At 41.7% G+C, this 22,604-nt stretch overlaps 1 protein-coding gene across 1 annotated transcript in view; it reads left to right on the top strand.

Moving 5' to 3' along the window:
* Nucleotides 1–10,040: 10,040 nt before the first annotated feature.
* The window catches only part of LOC146253672 (C-Jun-amino-terminal kinase-interacting protein 4-like), a 138,313-nt gene continuing 125,749 nt past the window's right edge, over nt 10,041–22,604 (top strand). The window contains exon 1 of the mRNA XM_084678627.1: nt 10,041–10,563. Within this exon, the coding sequence (XP_084534753.1) occupies nt 10,264–10,563 (300 nt within the window). The 5' untranslated portion in view covers nt 10,041–10,263. The remainder of the gene's footprint in view (nt 10,564–22,604) is intronic.

Raw genomic sequence — 22,604 nt, 5'->3', positions numbered from 1 at the left:
CTGCCACCGCGGAGCTTTTCAACCACCTCGGCGACCTCGGCCCCAGAGATAGAAGGGCCCCCCCCGATGTCCCCAGACTCTGCCTCCACGTCGGAAAGCGTGTTGGTGGAATTAAGGAGGTCTTCAAAGTATTCCTTCCACCGATCCAGGACGTCCCCCGTCAAAGTCAGCAGCGCACCGTCCCTACCGTATACAGTGTTGACAGAGCACTGCTTCCCCCTCCTGAGTCGCCGGATGGTGGTCCAGAACCTTTTTGAAGCCGTTCGGAAGTCATTCTCCATGGCCTCGCCGAACTCCTCCCATGCCCGGGTTTTTGCCTCCGCGACCGCCAAAGCCGCATATCGCTTGGCCTGCCGGTACACATCAGCTGCCTCAGGAGTCCTACCAGCCAATAAAGTCCGATAGGCCTCCTTCTTCAACTTGACGGCATCCCTCGAAGCCAACTCACCACCAGGTGGTGATCAGTTGACAGCTCCACCCCTCTCTTCACCCGAGTGTCCAAGACATGCGGCCCCAAGTCCAACGACACAACTACAAAGTCGATCATCAAACTGAGACCTCGGGTGTCCTGGTGCCAGGTGCACATATGAACACCCTTATGCTTGAACATGGTGTTCGTTATAGACAAGCCGTGTCTAGCACAGAAGTCCAACAACAAAACACCACTCGGGTTCAGATCGGGGGGGTCGTTCCTCCCAATCACGCCCCTCCAGGTCTCACTGTCATTGCCCACATAAGCACTGAAGTCCCCAAGGAGGACGAGGGAATCCCCGGGAGGAGAGCTTTCCAGCACCCCCCCCAGAGACTCCAAAAAGGGTGGGTACTCTGAGCTGCCGTTTGGTGCATAAGCACAAACGACAGTGAGGACCCGTACCCCCACCCGAAGGCGGAGGGAGGCTACCCTCTCGTCCACCGGGGTGAACCCCAATGTACAGGCGCCGAACCGAGGGGAAACAAGTATTCCCACCCCAGCTCGACGCCTCTCACCAAGGGCAACTCCAGAGTGGAAGAGAGTCCAGTCCCTCTCAAGGAGACTGGTTCCAGAGCCTATGCTGTGCGTCGAGGCGAGGCTGACTATATCTAGCCGGAAACTCTCTACCTCGCGCACCAGCTCAGGCTCCTTCCCCGCCAGCGAGGTGACATTCCACGTCCCTAAAGCTAGCTTCTGCAGCCGAGGATCGGACTGCCAAGGCCCCCGCCTTCAGCCGCCGCCCGTCTCACACTGCACCCGACCCCCATGACCCCTCCTGCGGATGGTGAGCCCACTGGAAGAGGGTCCCACGTTGTCTCTTCGGGCTGTGCCCGACCGGGCCCCATGGGAAAAGGCCCGGCCACCAGGCGCTCGCCATCGAGCCCCACCCCCAGGCCTGGCTCCAGGGGGGGGGGGCCCCGGTGACCCGCTTCCGGGCAGGGGCAACTGAGAACCATTAATGTGTTTCTTCATGGTTGTCTTTTTGAGCCATGCTGTTTGCCTTGGGTGACCCTACCAGGGGCATAAAGCCCCCGACAACATAGCTTCCAGGATCACTAGGACACGCAAACCCCTCCACCGCGGTAAGGTGGTGACTCATGGAGGGGGTCGTTGACTTAACCCTTGTGCTGCCTTCGGGTCACATGACCAAAAGGTTCATAACGAACCATTGTTGTGTATACCCAATTTTACCCAATACAAAAGGAAAATAAAAATAATTTTATTTTAACTTTCGCAATGTGGGGGGTCTGAGACAGCCCAACGGTTAAAAGAAAATGCTTCACTTTGTTTTTGTATGCGGTAAAATTGTCGCAAACAAAGGTGGGTCACAATGACTGATGGGTCAGAATGACCCGAGGAGAACACAAGGGTTAATTGTTTTGAATTTTCAGTGAACGCTCAAAATTAAGTATTGCTAATCTTAAACGTGCAAACCACGCTACAGCTATTTAAGATGGAAGGAATAAAGGAGAGATTGGCAGAGCAAGTTAGAACATATCCACACCTTTATAATACCTCTCAAAATTAGCTACAGCCATTTTCTCCAATCGATCACCTAGGCTACAAAGCGTAAACAATGTAACCATAGCTATGAATGTAACGGTGAATTGATTCTGTTTACGTTGCGCGAACCTTGAGCACAGGCGACTGTTTGCCGAAGTATAAATGCAGCAGCCTGAGCAACACTTTTTTTTTTCGGCGGCAACCATTTCAAAAGTGTTGGCGACATAAGTATAAATTAGGCTTAACCACTCAGCCTGACCCATACAGTCCGCCATGTACGGGGAACATTTTGAAAAACGTACAAATATCTCTTATGAACCATGTCTCCAATTGACTTTATAATTATATATGTATTTGTAGGATACATTTGTAGTTATGCTAGTTTGAGACCACAAATATGGAAATAATAGTGAATGCAATTAGGAGGGCGGCTTTGTCCACATTCAATTTTTCTTGTTGTTTTGTTCATAATTTGAATATAAATGTGTACACAAAAATTACTTTCAAACAAGAAGGTCTAATTTCTGAAAAGCCTCTTGTCTTGATTTGCAATGCAGCTAGGGAAGGTTCTAGACCATGGGGGGCCAAGCTGGGGGTCAGTCTTACTGTTAGAAAGGCCAGTTACATTAAACATTATTGTTGTCATATCGCGTTCTTCCCAGCATTGCAAGCACTAACAGGCAAAAGCACCAGCACACCAGAAATGTGTCATAGGATTGGCGAAAAGAGAAGTAGAAAAGTGCAACATCCTCCCACTTAGGGCTGCACGATTATGGCCAAAATGATAATCACGATTATTTTTGATCAATATTGAGATCACGATTAATTATCACGATTATTTGTTGATTTTAATATAATCAAATTGTATTGTCACAATGCATTGTAGCTACCTGCAGAATGGATGTGAATAAAACTCAAAATATACAATCAATAAAAAACAAATATTCCATAACAGAATGTAACCAAATGAGAACATTTCAGAACTATGCAGAAAGGACTAGTTGACAGGTTTTGGGGAAAAAAACAGTAGCCTATCAACACTTTCTGGCTTGAGGGATGAGCAAAGGCAGGTCACAGGTAGGTTTTTTTGTATTTTTTGTTAAGATAGTAGCCTTATGACCGACTGCTATCTGTTGTGGAATTTTCCTCATGTTACTCTGGCCCCGTCCACACTAGCCCAGGTAAATACAATTACGCGTATTTGAATTGAAAACGATCTCTGTCCACACTAGCGTTTTCATATAGTTTTCCAAATGTTTGCCGTCCACACTAACACGGGTACATGACAATCATTGTCATGGTTACGCCACTCCTGCCCCTCCCTCCCGCCACGGTGCCCTGTTTACATACTCCTCTGGCAATACTATTTGCCAACACCATCTGGTTATAGGCCTCCAAATCTTTGTAGGATTTAAGGTCTTCCGCTGTGTATGGGCTCGGCGAGAAAACCAGGTATAGTTGACTATATCGGGATATGCAACTGAAGGAAGAATCACCGCATCATCACAGATCCAAGAGGGAGCTAACGCTAACTCGTAGGGATCTGCACCGCCAATAAATTGTAATTTCTCGAAATATTGCGCATTTTCTTGTGGTCCAAGTCCTTCCCTATATGCCTTTGCATCTTGGACGCGTTTTGATGAGCTTTTCGGTTGTTTGGACATGGCTACATTCACTTAAAGTATCCAAAGCACATAATACTCCACTGTACTTTTTTACACCAAGTGCCTCCACAATGGCCGCGCATCCGGGTTACCGCCCAGAACGTGATGTCGGTGAAAACCCTCTATAACTTTAAATCACTTCATACGCCTCCGTTGTCCTAGCAAAGCGTCATGGTTACTGTTAACAAGTTAGCTAAATAGCAGCTATACTGTACAGCGCCTCTATGTTTTCTTTTCAAGTGCTCGTGCATAGCGCAAGTACTGCTGTGGTAGGCCATTGCAACTTTGCACAATGTACAAACCACCTCATTGTTTGGTGATAGCGTTAAGTCAAAGTATTCCCATACTTTTTAAGCTTCGGGTATTTGGGGACTCGGGTTTCGGAACGAAGTCGGACTCTGCTGCAGCTGCCATGATATTTGAGCGTTGACTGAAGCCGACCAATGACTCGAGCCAACAACAACTGACGTCATGCAAACTTGTCATGCAATTACATTGTGATACTGAAGAACATTTGTTATAATGAATTGATCCCTTTTTTTTATAATGAAAAAAAATAATGCGTCGATTTATAATATGGATGTTGACGCTTTTTTGCGTCAACGTCGTCAATTTTTTGTTGCGAAATTTTGGGGCATTCATTTCGGTACAAAATAGTTTTTTGAGCTCTGTGTAAAATAAACCACCGCCGTTTCCTAATTAGTAAAAACCTTGTCTATGAAGGTTATGTCTATCATTTCTGGCTCCAAATTGTCAACAGGGGAAGCAGAAACATGCATGTAGCTTGACTGAGGATTCTAACCAAGTTTGAGAGCAATGCCCTAGGAACTTGGCTGAAAATGCGCATAGGGTATGTTTGCAGAACAGGCTGCATTGGATTCAAACCATTCTCGCCTTCACCCACAGCAGCGGTAACGTTTGTACCGAGAGACAGGGAAGTGCTTCCACTAGGACCAGCAAGCTCTGCCTGCTCTGGAGTGTGAGTTTAATTTCCCTTGTCGCAGGGGCAGTAGTAGATGGTTTGGGGATCAGAAATCGATGCATGATAAAAGGTTTTTCTTTGTAGGTAAACACGCACTCAAAGAACAATTGATGACTAACGAAGCAAAAAGACTACTGTTAACGTCTTTAACCCGTGTATCTTCTATGAAAACAAATAAAGATTACAACTGAAACAGAAGTATGAAATTCCAGGGTCTAACATTAAACACCAATGCAACATTTTACTATTTGTCAAAAGCCCTCCACAAAAGACCAATTTAAAATAACTTCAATAAGTGATTTACTGATTTCACGTTAAGCTTTAACTTCTTACCTTTCAAGCGAAACATTGTAAAAAAAAAGTTATGTGTGTACTTTCTATGTAAACCTGGGGTGTGCGTTTGCCTATGTGTGTATCACATGTAACTTTTAAATTGTAATTTTAGCTTATGTTCACACTGCCCATTTAGATGTTACAAATAAAGTAAACCTGTTATTAGGGTTCCTCCGGTAGGAAGAAACCTATTGTTTTTGTTAGTATTCTTATTATTACTAGGATTCCTCCTGTAGGAGGAAACTTATTGTTTTTGTTAGTATTCTTATTATTAGGGTTCCTCCGGTAGGAGGAAACCTATTGTTTCTGTTAGTATTCCTATTGTTATTAAATGTATCCGCTAAATGGCCCAACAGTTCAAAAAGTCCTGGACCCGATTTTTTACAATTTGGCCCAATGATACAACAGGTCCCTCACTACTCCCACACGGCTAGTGGCCTATGTGCGCCCATAGGTGGCGCTATAAAACACGCCCAAAGTCTACGTGATTTCCTCAGCGCCCCATTACTCCAAAATGCCTGAAAATTGGTATGCATGCCTTATTTCTCATGGGGAACAAAAAAAACTCAAGAACCCATAAGGTCTGCCATGATAGATTTTGCTGTACTGTCCAAATTTGGTACAACCTTCAAAACCCTTCTCCTCATGAACCATAGATCCAATCCACTTGAAATTTGTTATAGATGTGTAGAATACATGTTTTTATAAAGGGTCAAATTGAATAAGAAATGCAATACAAAATGGCTGAAAGAAGTGTATTTATGTAAACTGATTGTATTTCAAACCTAATAGGGTTCAATACGACATCAATCTCTAGAAACAAAAACAATTTCACCTTGGTATGTCAATTATGATTGAATTCAATTGAATTGCTCCACAGTGCGCGCGCTTCAAATTGCGCGCTCCAAATTGTCACAGACTCATCCTGCCCCTTGACACTAGGGTGACCACTTTGCGTTGTGTCGCACAGCATTTTCACCCCTTGTTCCGCATGTCGCATATTGCATAAACGTCTGCTAAATGAATACATGTAAATATTGAAAATGCTGTGCTATACAGCGCATAGAGGAACAGGTGGTCAACCTAATGACACGCGTGAGCTTGGCGAGACGCACACACATCCTTTCTGGTGTGCTGACCAAGCCCCACCCTCACCCTCATTTCGCTTCTAATCGCAGCTCGCCGGTACGAATATAATTTTTTGGCGTCCATTGTTGTCATCAACTGGAATCACCTGAAAGCCTTGTTGGAGGCAGCCACATTCGGTAAGTCCTATTTTTACACATTTTAAGCTAGAATTAATGATTGGGTTCGTGAAAGTACACTACTCTTGAATTATGTTGAAGGTTTGAGCACTTTGAGACCTTTAGATCGTGAGTTTGAAGTGACGGAAAAACAAACTCGAAAAGTAGCTAGCTTTTTCCCTCTGTGTAATTACTGAATCATGTAGCATCTCGGCGAATTCATCAAAACGGTAGAGGAGGGCAGCTTTTAGGAGAACAAGCAATTCCCCACAGACCTGTCGGCTCAGAATTTTTATTTGGGTTGAGAAAGTCTTTGTAATAAGCTTATGCACCAGGGAGACCGCATAGGCTTAGGCGGCAGCCATGTTTTGGTCGCGTCAAGTTCACCATTTTACAGTTCGGTCGACACCAAAAATTTTGAGGAGGGCAGCCTTCAGGAGATGTGGGAATTGTGCTTTTATCCAGATGCTCAAATTATTTTTGTGATTTGTGGAAAGTGAGACTGCGTCCCGGGGGTACATTGTTTTGACTTGGCCTCAGAGACAGACTCTGCTCGCTCACTGGCCGTGTGTAAACAATATTGTCTTTCACTCAATTTTACTCCTAAAACGTCAGGGAGGGCTGCTTTTTGTAGACAAGAGCCTGCTGAAGATAGCCAGTATATAGGATCTTTCAAAACAAGCCTATTTCATCTGTCATTTGCCTGAGAAAGCGACCTACGCTAGCCAGGCTAGTTTCACTCGGTCAGCCTATTTAAAGGTCTCTGACAGTCAGAATCACTGTTTACAGGCAAAGGTTGAGCTGGGGCCTGTACTATGAATCAAGATTTGGCGTTAGCGAGGTAAGTTCAGGTTCAACCCAGGGTTTTCTGTACTACGACGGTGGATCACTTGTTACCGGGGTAGATTGCCATGGTAATATATGCTGATTGGCTAACCTGGTCGGGAGCAGGTCAAGTTGGAGATCATCAATCAACCGGTATAAAATCCCCGCCCACTAACTCATTCTTGACGATAATGTTGTCACCGTTCATAGAAGATCCTGTGGAGCTTGGTGCGCGGATAGTTAGAGGTGCACTCAGAAGAAACAGAACATTTAGAGACTGACAAAACCCTTTCGCATTCCCTCTTGAGTATCTTTCTGAAAGATATAGGTTCTTAGCAGAGGGAATTACGTATATTGCCAGCTTCTTGAGCCTTATTTGGCCAATGCGACACATTGAAGCTGTGCACTCACAGTCCCACAGACTGTATGCATATTGTTTCGTTATTTCGCTATGGGTACTTTTATAGTGTGGGTGATGCAGAGAACCTGAGCAAGAACAAGGGCTGCTGCGCAATTTGTAAAAGATTTTCTTTAATGGCTGTTGCCACCATATTCTGATTAATGTCGTGATGAAAAAGAGATTTCCAAAGTGCCCTTTGTAAAAACTTTGGACTCTAATATGTTGACAAAATGAAACAATGTTTTTCACTCAATGTTCTGATTTCTGTTCTGGAAATGTATGCCAATGATATCATATTTTACAAGTTAATCATTTGCTCATTTAAACATACATTTACAGGAAACTAGTAATTACATTACTACTACAGTAGCAGTGGTAGGAGAAACCATGGGAGGTGATGATTGGTCCGAGTGAGGTGGTGTACAGAGAGAAGAGGAGGGGTCCAAGGACGGAGCCCTGTGGGACACCCGTGGAGAGCTGGCGAGGGTCTGACAGTTTGCCTCCCCAGGAGACCTGGTAGGATTTTCCCGACAGGTAGGATGAGATCCACTGGAGTGCAGTGCCAGTGATGCCCACCTCAGAAAGTCTGGAGAGCAGGATCTGGTGGTTAACCGTATCAAACGCCGCAGAAAGGTCCAGCAGAATGATGACGCATGACCTCGAAGCCGCTCTGGTAGACTGGAGGGCAGTGGTGACTGAAAGGAGGGCAGTCTCTGTGGAGTGGCCGGTCTTGAAGCCCGATTGGTTTGGGTCAAGCAGGTTGTTCTGAGAAAGAAAGTTAGACAGTTGGTTAGATACAGCACGTTCAATTGTTTTAGAGAAGAAGGGTAACAGTGATACCGGTCTGTAGTTCTGGAGGACGGCAGGGTTAAGGGAGGGTTTTTTGAGTAGAGGGGTAACTCTGGCCTGTTTGAAGGCAGAGGGGAAGGTGCCAGAGGTAAGAGAGGAGTATAGGACATGGAGCAGAAAAGTTATGATAGAGGGGGAGATGGTTTGAAATGTAAGGGGGAGATGGCTTGTAATGAAAACAATATTTGACCTAGCCTACTATTAGTTATCAACTGGGGAGGTTTCATGTTGATATATTATCCCTATTCACTGGGGTGTCTCCCCTTAACCCATTCTGTTGTCCTTGGGTTGCTCTGAGCCATTTTCTAATCATTTCGTGCCTGTTTGAAGGCAGAGGGGAAGGTGCCAGAGGTAAAAGAGGACTTTAGGACATGGAGCAGAAAAGTTATGATAGAGGGGGAGATGGTTTGAAAGAGAGGGGAGGGGACAGGATCAAGGGGACAGGAGGTGGGGCGATGAGAGAGAATGAGGTCAGAGAGCTCTGCCTCGGACAGGGGAGAGAAAGAGTTTAGACATTTAGTTGAGTCAGTCATGGAGGGTGAGGGGGTCGGAAAGGTGGGTTTAGGGAACCGACTGCTAATGTTTGCAACTTTTTTCTCAAAGAAGGAGGAGAAGTCGTCTGCTTTCAGGGTGGAGGGAGGGGGTGTATTTATATCGTATTGTAGGTATTTAATTAGTTATATTATATTGTATTTATATTATATTGTAGGTATTTAATTTAATATCAGTTTTGTAAGAAATAAGAAAATACTGTATATTTAAGTTATTTGGAGTTGAATGTTTTGCACATAGCTAGTTTAAACCATAAGCTATTAAAGTGGTTAACTTGTGTACAATAGATGCATTGTCTGGTTTATTTAGGGACTTTTCAGTACACCACATTAGGTACACCACTTAGTACTGTAAGACTTTGAATACTTAAAGTTCAAATCATCACATGACCAATCTGGGTTTGCTACTGTTAAAATTAAAAACGTTATAAGGGCGAAATAAATCAATGTTATCATGTAAGCAACACAACTAATAACATTGCTCATTAGTGCATTAGATTAATAGTGTTCGAATAATCAAGGATTAAAAATAATCAATAATATTTGCGTCACAGGGGGGCCCCTAAATCAATTCTGCTTAAGGCCCCATAAAGGCTTGGGCCGGCCCTGACCCCTTTAATGCAATAGACTGGGGCACTGTTTCGCTACCCCACATTGAATTGCAAAATTTAATGAAAAATGCAAGAGTTGAAAAAACCTTCAAAATAAAACAAACTGAATTGCGGTTTGCATTGTCATTTGCACATTGAATTGCCATTTGAAAAATGCATTGTCATTTGAATAAAGAGTCCAATAAACTTCCATACTCCATTGAGATGTCTCTATAATCATTTATTTTTTATGTATATTTGTAGTAAAACTATTTTAGTAGCCAACTGTAAAACTGTATGTAAAACTGTGTTTAGAAGTCTGAAACAAGATATTAATGTATTCGAGAGACAGGCTATAAGATAATTGGACTGATGCTATTTATGTTTTTTTATTCCAGTTGAAAGCCCACCATATAGAAAACATGTCCTAAGTAGCTTCATAAAATAGATTTGCTTCATGTTTTTGTTCATTTTGTAGCTGTGCAGTTATCAACAAACGATGGCCAACAATAACAAACCCAAGCGAATTAATACCAGTTTATAATAATCTTTCCGAATAATTCTGGGGGAAAAAACATTAATCCCTTTAAGAATTTGACGTCATCACGCTATTGTATGGTCAACAGCTCAGCTGTTGAGGGAAGACGAAACGTGAAAAAAGGGAGAGAAAAAATCCACGTAGCAAATACATCGCAGCCAGAGAGGGACAACGGGTTGCACCGATTTTACAATATCAATTTGGTTCATTTTATGAATTGTCAAAGCATTCTGTCAGCAAACAGGGGAATTCATTCTGGCGGGGTGAGTGGAAATAAATACCAGATCCCATTTTCGCGAGGACGGGAAGAAAATGGAGTTGGAGGATGGCATAGTGTACCAGGACGACCCGGGGACATCGGCTATGATGTCGGAGCGGGTGTCGGGCCTGGCCAACTCGATCTACCGCGAATTTGAGAAGTTGATCGGGAAATACGACGAAGACGTGGTCAAAGAACTGATGCCGCTGGTCGTCGCGGTGCTTGAAAACCTGGATTCGGTGTTCGCCGAAAATCAGGAGCATGAAGTGGAGCTAGAATTGTTGAAGGAGGACAACGAACAGCTTATCACTCAGTATGAACGGGAGAAAGCGCTGAGGAAACATGCCGAGGAGGTGAGTGCCTTCCAGGAGATAAGAAGGAGAACACGAGAGAAGCACGTAGGAGTACCACCCCATCACCAAAAAAGGCCGCGCGCAAGAGTTTCCCAGCAGCATGATCAGCCACCCCTCTGAAGCAGGTGTACACACCTGTGATGAACATGCAGCACGTGGTGGTGCTGTTAGTCGATACGGTCATTATCAGTTAGCTAGTGGTGTAAACAAGGGGCAGTGGGAGGAATTGTAATAATGCTCAGACATACTGTTATCCAGCTAGCCTACATACCAGAAGCTAATGTTGCATAGCTAGCGTACGTTATTTTAGCATTGTCGGTGCTCACGAGTTGTAGGACAATTCTCTGTCTAGCTAAGCTAACGTTATAAATAGTAGATGACCAGTTCAAGACTCATTCAAAACAGCCTATAAGACATTGAACTTTAGCCAAACAGCTGTTGGCCTGTGGTGATTATAAGGTGGCTTAATAGATGGGAGTGAAATGCCAGAATGAGTAGGATAATTTAACAATGGGTTGTCTAATCCCGAAAAGACTAAATGATCTTTATTGCATACAAAACAGTGTCAGTGCATACTTTTTTTTTCCAGCCCACGACAGAAGACGCAGTTTTAAGTGACTCAGCACTTGGAAAATGTATTACATAAGAGTAGAGATGGATCAGAGAGAAGATACTGTCAGGAAGAGAGAACTTTCCACAGACCCTTTTCTCATGCACTATGTGCATGAGGTCTGCCCATAGAATAGATGGGTGTTATAAATCAAGTCGGTCCTCCTTACCCACCATACAGGAACATGATTTCAAGTGTTTGTATAAAATCATGGGTGTCCCAGGCAGTTTTTTTATGACCATGGCCTTTACTGTATGTGACTGGACTTGTAAGTTTGTGTGCTGTGCCACATTGCTTGCTTCATGGCCTTGATTCTTAGCAAAAGGAAATTGGATGTGACCAAAGACTGTAAAAAGAATGGGCGGCATGACAGCTCCTCGAAAGTGAAGCCAGAACATCTCGATTGCCCTCTGGTGGCTGGCTGCAGTATAGGTTATAAGTCCCACCCCCTCCATGTTCGCGAATGGGATATGAGCCAAACCAAAAAATCAAAGTGCACCTAAAAAAAAAATTCTCCCAAAGATGGTTTCTTTCATTTGAAGTAATTCTTATCATGCAGATGTTTGCTCAAATGCTAATTTTACTGATCAAGTTGTTTTAAAGGGGTGATTGACTGTGTTTTTGAGTTATTTCACACTGTTCCTTAAAGGGGTCGTTGACTGCAGAACCGAATTTACCTTGTCACAGTTGAAAAACGACAGTTCAGTGGATAAAATGGATATATGGTGAACTTCAAAGTCCATAGACACCTCTTTCCTTTGCAAATCTCACAATTAGTGTCTGAGATCCTGGGCCAGAACACCAGAGGGCTGGTCTGTATGTAAATGTTGGGGCGTGACAAAGGTGATGCTACATTTGTGACATAACAAATTCAGCTTTTTCGAACCAATTGTTTTACAGCTGCAGTTTCAAGTTGTGAGATTTAGATAGGAAAGAGGTGTCAATGAACTTTGAAGTTCACTGTATGTCTATTTTACCCAACGAACTGTCGTTATTCAACTATGACAAGGTAAAATCGGTTTTGCAATCAACGACCCCTTTAATTTTTTTTTTGATGATATAAAAAGGTGTCAGTAAAAAGCTAGAAATGGCTATGCTACGTACCATACTGTAGTCTAATGAGGACTATTGTTCTACTGAACATTTAACTTTTGACTGTTGAAGTAAATGCAGGGCTTGACATTAACTTTTTGAGGCACTTGTCCTTTGGACAAGTACATTTACGTTTCACTTGTCCATACACAAAAGTCACTTGTCTGAGACAAAATAGCATGACCGAGTAAAACGGGTAAAAATAGCTTGGCAAAAGGAGGTCGCTTTCTCAGGCAAATGATGAATGAAACGGGCTCGGTTAAAGAAATCCGAGATTATGGCTATCTTCAGCAGGCTAGTATATACAAAAGGCAGTCCTCCCCGACCCTTTTGGTGTAGAAGGGAGTGAAATACAACATTGTGAACACACTGCCAGTGATCGAGTCTGACTCGTCAAACGTCAAAACAGTGTACATTTACATTTAGTCATTTAGCAGACGCTCTTATCCAGAGCGACTTACAGTAAGTACAGGGACATTCCCCCGAGGCAAGTACGGGTGAAGTGCCTTGCCCAAGGACACAACGTCATTTGGCTCGGCAGGGAATCAAATTGGCGACCTTCAGATTACTAGTCCGATTCCTTAACTGCTTAGCCACCTGACTTCTGTGTAACGGGGGACCAAGACATGGCTGCCTAAGACTGTGGGCGATACATTTTCCCTCAAATTTCAAGACTTTTGTGACCCAAATTAAAAATTTGATGCAATAAATCAATGGGGAATGGCTTTCTCTCTTAAAGGTTGTCCTCCTCAACCTTTTTGGTGAAGAATTCACCAAGATGAAATTATAAACTTCAACTTCACTGAAATACAGGAAAAAAGCTAGCTACTTTCAAATCGGTTAAATAGACGTAATGAGTGGCACATAACGTTAAGTAACACAGCATTTTATTTTGTTTGAGGTTTAACTTGTCCACTGGGGCAAGTACATTTCTCTTCCACTTGCCTTACAAAAAAATCCACTTGTCCTGGACAAGCGGACAAGCCTTAATGTCAAGCCCTGAAATGGGACTTAATCAGCCCACTTACAATTTACCATGTTAACAACATTTATATTTGTAGGACTTGATGCAAGTTGAATCTAATCTAGATAGCAACCACACCAGCAACTGCTCAATTTAAAACAACTAGAGAGGGTTTAATTTCTGGGGAAATTGTAGGGTGTGCTTGCTTATGTTGGTTGCACATTACATTTTACAACTGATATTTCTGTATATTTTATATAAAAATGCATAGCCTACTTATTATTTATAAAGATTACATAGATTTAAAAGCATATTCTTTTCTGCTCATTTACAACTCAAAATACTAAGAGTGAAGAGTAGAATGAAATAGTTGTCTTCTCATTTCCCGTGCAAGAGGGAATGGTGATCAGCAACCTCACAGTTGGATCAAAACGAATACATGTGGCAGACCGGTGTAAAGATTGACCTAATCTCTATGATTTAAACGTCATTGTAAGTTTTTCCCTTCTCGTGATATTTTCAGGCATTTAGCCTACTCATATTGCATTCATTCATGAATAAAGAAAACCCTTTTGAAGCTTATTTAAACAACCACGTTACCAGCAGTAGCTATCTCAGATGGAAGATTTGAATCGCGATTCAAATAGTACTAGGCTAACTGAAAAAAATGCCCCCAAAAAACGTAAATAGGACTAAGCTTGACATTTATTTAGGGGAAAACCACTCATTCATAAACATGTCAGTGGTAACAATCATTGTCAGTAACAAGGCAAAATGCGATATAGCCCTGCTGTGTGGAGAAGGTGCCCCTGTAAATTGTAGGCTACTACTACGACTAGAGTCTAGTTTCAGGGGTCGGGAACCTTTTTGACTAAGAGAGCCATGAAAGCAAAAAATTTGGAAATTTATTTCAGTGAGAGCCATATAATATATTTTAAAAGTGAATTCAACTAAATGTCAGTATAATAAGCCTCTGAATTTATTCTTTTAAATAATGTTGTTATAACACTCACCATTAATGCGACTTCTGGTGCTGCATGGATTTGCTGATGTCTTTGTAGTCGGGTTGGTACTTGGTGAGGTTAAGCTTCATGCAAGCGTTGAGGCTTTCATCCGTTAAACGTGATCGTAGGTTGGACTTGATGTTTTTAAGATGTGAGAATGACTGCTCACATGCATACGTAGATCCAAACATGGTCACTACAGCAATACTCACACGCTGCAGTGTGTGGTATGTGACAGGAAGCGCGTTCCAAGTTTTGAGAAGTTTTGTCTCCCGCAGGGTATTTTGATGCAAAGGTAGCGTGGCGCGTGTCGAAGTGCCGCTTTACATTCGACCGTTTCAACGATGTAATTTTGTCATTGCAAATTAGACACACCGCAGAACCCGCTCTCTCCACAAAGGCGAATTCTTCGGTCCATTCGTCCTGAAATGTACGATACTCGTCGTCTTTTTTTCTTTTCGCCATCTTCTTCGTCGAAGGGTTAGCATTGAGCTAATGACCGAGGCAAACGTAGGCCAGTATCATCCAATTAAAATAATGGACAATTGCTCCTGCAGCCCTGAACAGGACATGCGCAGTGAAAAATCGATGGATGGATTAAAACAAGTGAGAATATTTCGTTTTATCTGCGAGCCATATGCAATCATCAAAAGAGCCACATCTGGCTCGCGAGCCATAGGTTCCCGACCCCTGGACTAGACTGTCTCGGTAGCAATTGCGTTGGTTGAATTCAATTTAACGTTACTTCCGTTGTCCGGTCTAGGCTGAAATGAATTATTTTCATGAACAGATTGACAAAGTTTAGGCTGTGGCAATGGAGTTCAGGTTAGTAGTCACTAGTAGTGTAAACAGCTGTGGAGATGTTTTTGTTAGCTACTAGGCTACAGCGTTGCAGTGAGCTACACTGGTTTGAAACCACAGGTAATGATAATTTCACCCACAAATCGTTTACTTGTAATCTAATGTCATAATAAATCCTACAACGAAAATGTAATTGTGAAAAATGTTAATTTTAACGATTGAAAACAGATGCATCATAGACCGCTGTAGTATGTGTTGCCCGGGCAACAGAGGCTAATGTAATGATGCTATTGCTTCAGTGAAATAGTAGACTACTGTTTCCGAAAGTAGATGTACTTCCTTAATAATATTAGCTCATATTGTACATTACACATTACAATTGTATGGCGTTTCTGCAGCCGCCTTTGCAGTAAAGCAGTTATCTCCCAGAAGTTAACGAGCTGAAAAACTAATGTTCTGCTAGAGATAGTCACGCGAGTTTTCGTGACGTTAGTGGCGTCAGTGACTGTGGCTAGCAAGTTAGCCACCGTTAGCTTCACTTTTCGCCACAAAAACTTAATTTCTACTTAAACCGCGCAACGGAACGTAAATCCCAATACAAGCAACTCAATCGCTACTAAGACAAAACGTTTGACACCTAGGTTGTCTATGTAGTCCAAATATTAACAAAGTTTTAGGGGGGCAAAAAGAATAATAATAATAATATATATGTGAGATAACAATGGTTGTGCCCTTGCCGAAGGCAAAGCACACCCAATAAAGAACCCTCTTTGAAGATTATTTTAATAACAACGTTACCAGCAGTAGCTATCTCAGATGGAATCGCTATTCAAATAGTAGAATACCATCTGCTAACTGAAAATATGCCCCCAAAAACGTAAATAAACTTGACATTTATTTAGGGGAAAATCTCTCATTAATAAATATGTCAGTGGTAGCGATCATTGTCAGTAACAAGGCAAAATGCGATATAGCCCTGTGTGTAGAAGCTGCCCCGGTAATTACTAAGTAAGTACTACTACTAATAGACTGTGTTTGTCTTGGTAGCGATTGCGTTAGTTGAATTTGATTTAACGTTACTTCCGTTGTACGGTCTAGGCTGAAATGATTATTTTCATAAACAAATTGACAAACTTTAGGCTGTCGCAATGGAGTTCAGCTTAGTAGTCACTAGTCAGATAGTTTCACCTATTGAAAGACTTTTGGTTTAAGTAAGGGTAGTGCCGAACATGTGCCGCCGTTTGACTTCCTACTAGTACTGTAAACGGCTGTGGAGATGTTTTTGTTAGCTACTAGACTAGGCTACAGCGTTGCAGTGAGCTACACTGGTTTGAAACCACAGGTAATGATAATTTCACCCACAAGTCGTTTACTTGTAATCTAATGTCATAATAAATCCTACAATGAAAATGTATTTGTGACGAATGTTTATTTTAACGATTGAAAACAGATGCATCATAGACCGCTGTAGTATGTCTTGCCCGGGCAACAGAGGCTAATGTCATGATGCTAATGCTTCAGTGAAATAGTAGACTTCTGTTTCCGAAAGTAGATGTACTTCCTTAATAATATTAGCTTATATTGTACATTACACATCACAATTGTGTGTCATATCACAAAGTAAAATGAGCAGATAGTTATCACCCAGGCCCCTTTGCTTGTGGCATTTCTGCAGCTGCCTTGCAGTAAAGCAGTTAGACTAGCCATCTCCCAGAAGTTAACGAGCTGAGATAGCCCGCGAGTTTTTGTGACGTTAGTGACGTTAGTGACTGTGGTTAGCAAGTTAGCCACAATTAGCTTCACTTTTGCCACGAAAACGTAATTAAAACCTAAACCGTGCAACGGAACATAAATCCCAATAGAACCAACGCAATCGTGACCAAGACAAATCTTTTGACATCGACCTTGTCTATGTAGTCCAAATATTGACTGGGCCTTAGGGGCGCGAAAATAAACAATAATAATAATAATAAATAACTAGAAAGGTACATTTCCTGAAGAAAATATGTGTTTGCTGAAAGTAATTGAAACGATTGTTTTGATGGCTTGAATACTGGAGGTTTAAAAAATATTTTTAAAGAGGTATGTGCTTTAAAAACAAAATGGTAAGAAAAAGTGTTAAAAGTATATCTGTCTTTGTTATGCATTGCAATATTTTCTTACTGTTGAAAATTGAGAAAATACTGATGAAAATAGTATCTTATTGACTTTCATATATTTTAAAGCGTTTAAAGTATTAAGGAATGAAAGACTGACAATCGGAAAGTTTGAATTTAGAAAAATGAGCAAATATAGTGATGAAGAGTATATTGCATAACAGTTACCAATAGCATAGCAGACAAAAGTATGTCAGCAGTATGAAGGTGAAAAATTGTTGTGCATTGCAATATTTTCTTACGGTTGACAAAGGTGAAAAAAGAGTGAAATGAAAAGGGTATGTTATTTAATTTCATAAGTGTTATGTTACAGCTCAATGTTCTTAAACCCAGTCACCCCCATTACCCTGTGCAACCCCAGTCAACACTGAGCTAAACATCAGCTCCCTCACCAAGAAAGTACAACAGAGGATGTACTTCCTACGGCAGCTGAAGAAATTCAACCTGCCAAAGACAATGATGGTGCAATTCTACTTTTACTTCCACGTCTGTTTGAAGTTTCTTGGCGAACAAAACCCATTCTGATTATGAAAAGTATTCATTATTGAAAGATGTAAAAACAGAAATACAGTTTGAATCGTTAAACAGTGTTTCTAGCTCTTAAATACAGTGATGAAGAGCGTTGGCCAATCGGATTGGTTCCTTGTTTCTTGTAACGTAGCAACGGTTGGTCATTGTCAGCAAACCTAGAACACCCGGGGCCTGAACTACAAATCAAGATTTGGCGTTAGCGAGGTAACTTCAGGTTCAACCCAGGGTTTTCTGTACTTCGACGGTGGATCACTTGTTACCGGGGTAGATCGCCATGGTAACACATGCTGAATGGCTAACCTGGTCGGGAGCAGGTTCAGTTGGAGATCAGAGATCAACCGGTATAAAAACCCCGCCCACTTACTCATTCTTGACGATCATGTTGTCACCGTTCATAGAAGGTCCTGTGGAGCTTGGTGCACGGATAGTAAGAGGTGCGCTCAGAACCAGAACATTTAGAGACCGACAAAACCCTTTAGCATTCCCTCTTGAGTATCTTTCTGAAAGATAGATATTTGCTCATTTAAACAAAGGCCTACATTTACAGGAAACTAGTAATGAAAACATTATTTGACCTACCATTAGTTATCAACTGGGAAGGTTTCATGTTGATATGTTATCCCTATTCACTGGGGTGTCTCCCCTTAACCGCTTTGTCCTTGGGTTGCTTTGACCCATTTCCTAATCATTTCCATATCAGAAATTGGGGTTTCTTTCAACCAAAACCTTTCAAACCAAAAAGAACAATGGGTATCTGTACAAAGCTCTTCACTTCAAGTGATACATAAATGATCATTTCACTACTTTCATTGAATTTTGATGTTTCATTCACTTTTATAGCATTTTTCAAAAATAATAAATATGACATTGAAAGAGAGAAGTGGTGAAAACCCCCACAAAAGATTCAAAAGGCACAACAAAAAAGCCACAAAAAGGTATAAAAAGATCAAAACGTAGACAAAAGTTTAACAAATACATCCTCATGTGTTCTCCCTCCCCTAGGAACACAGAGAAATATGTCAGTGTAACTAAGTTTCGTGTCATTCATTCAGTCATGTACTATCTCTTCTCATATTCCAGTTTTTCTGTCTCCAGCCTTGTTTTTAAATTAAAAGCCTCTTATAATTGAGCTCCAGGGTTCTTTTACACAGGGCCCTCACATTGTCTGCTCCATTCTGAAACAAATGAAGAACATTGTCCCTTTGCAAGGCACACTTGGAGAAAGTTGACGGTGTCCATTTGACTACTGTGGTCATTGCTTATACCTTGTGTCTTTGTCTTGGCCTTGAAGTGGAGGCCCTAGGCCAGGGCTCCAGACTAACTTTTTTTACTTGGAGCACAGTAGCCCCTGGCTCAATTTTAGGAGCGCAAGCTAAAAATTTAGGGGCACACCTTATATTGACCTGCAATGCATTAATTAATGTAACTAGAGAGGGTACAATTCAGTGGCAATTTTAGACCCTTTTTAGGAGTGCTCAAGCACCCCTAAATGTAATCTCTAAAAATAATAATATATATTTTGATATTGTTTTATTATAATTGATGCTGGTAGTTCATGAAGAAAGGGACATCCTTAGTTTTTAAATTCATTCAATATTTATAATATAAATATAATAATACATAAATGTATTAATTGTTATCCAGTAAAATTAGGGATTTATATTAGCAAGGGGGTTTACGTTAAGCACTTATGCAAGGCACTGTATTCATGTCACATTCTCATTGAGGGCTGAGCACCCCTAAAGGTCTGATCCTAGAATCGCCCCTGGTAAAATTTCTGGGGAAATTGTGGGGTGTGCCTGCATCGGTTGCAGATGTTTTTTTTTTACAACTGATCTACAGCGACGCACCATAAGCTTGAGTTTAATACATTATTTAATGTGACACAACGTATTGTACATGCAAGTCTTCGCTAAATGACTTAAATGTATGATACACTATTCGATCAGTCCTACGACACCACAATACGATACTTCCTGAGTATAACAGCGCAACTGCTCAAACACAGCCAGGGATACAGTAGCAACGCTAGTGCTAAATAAGTACTTAGCTGCTCGGCTCCATGACGCCGGGTAAGAAGGGCTAGTGAAACTGCTCACCAAAATAACGAAGGGGAACCCACTTGTCTGGCAGATTAAGACATGTTTCCTAGGAACCTAGCGAGAAATGGCCTCAACCTTCCTGGACTTTTAGCTACGGTACTAATGCAGAAGGAACGCTGATATTGCTGTTTTACTAGAACGTCGTATCTATGCGTCGTTGCTAACGTGTGCTGACATTGTGCACACCCAATAAATTCCAAATTTGTAGGTTGCACATGCGCGAGTGCTTGTAAAAAATGCTTGCACTGTCTCAAAAACTGGTCGCAGTCTGGAGCCCTGCCCTTGGCTCAGGGGGAGGACGAAGTTCCTCTTCCTGCTGAGTTTACATTTACAGTTTAACACTATAGCAATTTAATCAATTGAGTCATATTTAAAATGAGCACTTTAAGGACTTGTGTCTTATGTTGAGACCACCACAATTAGTAAGTTATTACAGACACTTCAATCACAGCCACACGTTCACACACTCAAACCATCTGTGTTGCAAGTGGTAAATAAAACTCAAAAGTGTACCCCCAAAATGAGCAAGCAGACAGTTTCCTGATCATCTAGGACCTTCACTTGAGAAAGTAAATGGTATATTTGATCATTATTCAGCAACCACATATGGCATACATACTGGCATATGACTATTAGTTTCACTGTTACCTCTGTATGGCACAGTGGGATGACAGTGGGTGGTGGCAGCAACACCACTGTATTTCCTGTCACTGGAGAGAACAGTAATACACTTCACTCCTACAATATTCCTAAATAATTTGAATGAACATGGTCACCTAGATCGCTTGAAACATACATATGCCTGGGCTTCCAACCTGCTGCCACCAGGGTCTGAAGAAATGCCCCCTTCCACTCCTTCCATCATGGGGTGACCCTGATAGCTGGAGAGGACCAGCTCCTCAGCAGGAATGAAGTCCTGAAGGAATGAAGTCCATGAAGTCCGCCCCCCCCCCCCCCCAGTTGCCTATTTTTTCTTCCTGTTGGCTGCAGGCAATTTCATTGTTCTATAGGCCATTGTAGCTATACAATATCCTACAAAAGGTACTAATTTAGGCAATTCAGTCTTGTACTTGTTGGCCTTAAAATATGTGCAAGTATTGCCTACTGCTACTTACCGTTTTGAATTATGGTTTTATAGCCTATTTATTTTGTATTTGCTCCCACGATCGTTTGCCACTGCAGGGTTGCAACTAAAATAATACAGCAACAAAAATTTTAAGGTTGTGAAATGCACACGTGTAATTATGGTCACATCTTCAATAAGTCATGTAGCTTACGCATTTACAGCATATGCTATTTTCTGCCAGCTTGGCAGCAGCGACTTTGTTGAATTTTGCCTGTATTATATGTCTGTATTCCTGTATATGCTTTTATTGCAATATTTCACGCAGGAGGAGTAGACAAAGTTTGTAAGATTATTGTCTGCTCGTCCTGCGTGAAATATGCAGCTCTTGTTTTGTCCATGTTTGCGATTGGACATATGATGCAAACACCGCCCCTTAATGTGAACGCGCACGTCTCTAGATTGGAAAGATCTGGGTTGAGTTAGAGAGTTTATAACTGCCGCAGTAGACTGCTTATCGTGACTGCGATTGTTAGGCTTTGCGTAGCCGGGTAACAAAGTAATCCAGAGCATGTTGATCTTGATTCGTAGTACAGGCCCACAGTCCTGTTTAGACACTGAATTTAAAGATTACATCAAAATAATAATACATGGTGCAGGCTTGCCGATGTTGTCGTTGTCCCTGGTGAGTTTTTTATACTTTTAAATTCAGTCTCGTCACATTACGTGACTTTGCAACTGCAAAAGCTACTCTAACTCAGAATGCTGCTGCAAAAAAAGCTGAACTATTGTGTGTGGTAAATAAGATCATGCTACATCTTACCAGCGGATTATTTCTTGCAAGTGTGTCAAAGTGGTATTTGTACAGACTGTATTAACGCCGTAGGCGTGACTAACGCATGCATCGTCATCGTCGTCCATCTGACTTTAGCCAAAGAAGCTATAGAGAGGATGCAATGGGAGATTTCCTACAGTAAGCTAGATACTGCTTCAAATAGAAAACGGAGACGATCTTCCGAAGTTCCTTAACCTCTGTCATTATCGGCGATAAAAAGTAAATACTGTTACGAAGCATTTGTTTGGAGGTAACAAAAGATAGACGTAGCTAGTTTCGCCGTTCTATGGCAGGTATGATGACAGTCGTAGCTAGCTTTCTAAGCACTTGTCACTAGAATGGCCATAACTTTAAAAAAAAGATCATATTTCAAATCTGTCTGCTGTTCTACATTGCCCACACAATTATGTATAAATTTATCAACTCTAACATGGCCTGTATCTTGTATTGAATGTGCTCGAAAATTAGCTTGTCTAATGTGTGACTGAGAACATTAGTCAAAGCGGGTCGAGCGGATGTCGTGGGAGAATTCCTACTGTATTAGTTTTACTGCTTCAAATTGAAAACGGATAAGATATTTAGAGTAAAGACAAGTTTCTTAACATGTGTGTTCAATATTGAAACCCATTCATTTTTTAAGCACTTTAAACTTTAAGAACTTAAAAACTTTAAAAGTTATCCGTGAGAAAAAGTAATGGCACACTAAAACAGTTCAGACTTTATCAAGTGAAGTTTGAACGGTGTTTCTAGCTTAAATAGTGTGAAAGGTGTAGGCGACAGAAAAAAGTGAGGAAGAGCCTAGAAAAAGCTGTTCCTGCGAAACAGCAGTGAGAATGCTGAATGAGGATAGCTGACCATGCTAAATAAGCTGAAAATTGTGGAA

The sequence above is a fragment of the Hypomesus nipponensis genome, chromosome 17 (assembly GCF_054491055.1).
Source record: "Hypomesus nipponensis isolate SF chromosome 17, ASM5449105v1, whole genome shotgun sequence".
NCBI classification, from domain to species: domain Eukaryota; kingdom Metazoa; phylum Chordata; class Actinopteri; order Osmeriformes; family Osmeridae; genus Hypomesus; species Hypomesus nipponensis.
The sequence above is the reverse complement of the archived record's forward strand: the minus strand, read 5'-3'. Positions and strand labels throughout refer to the sequence as shown.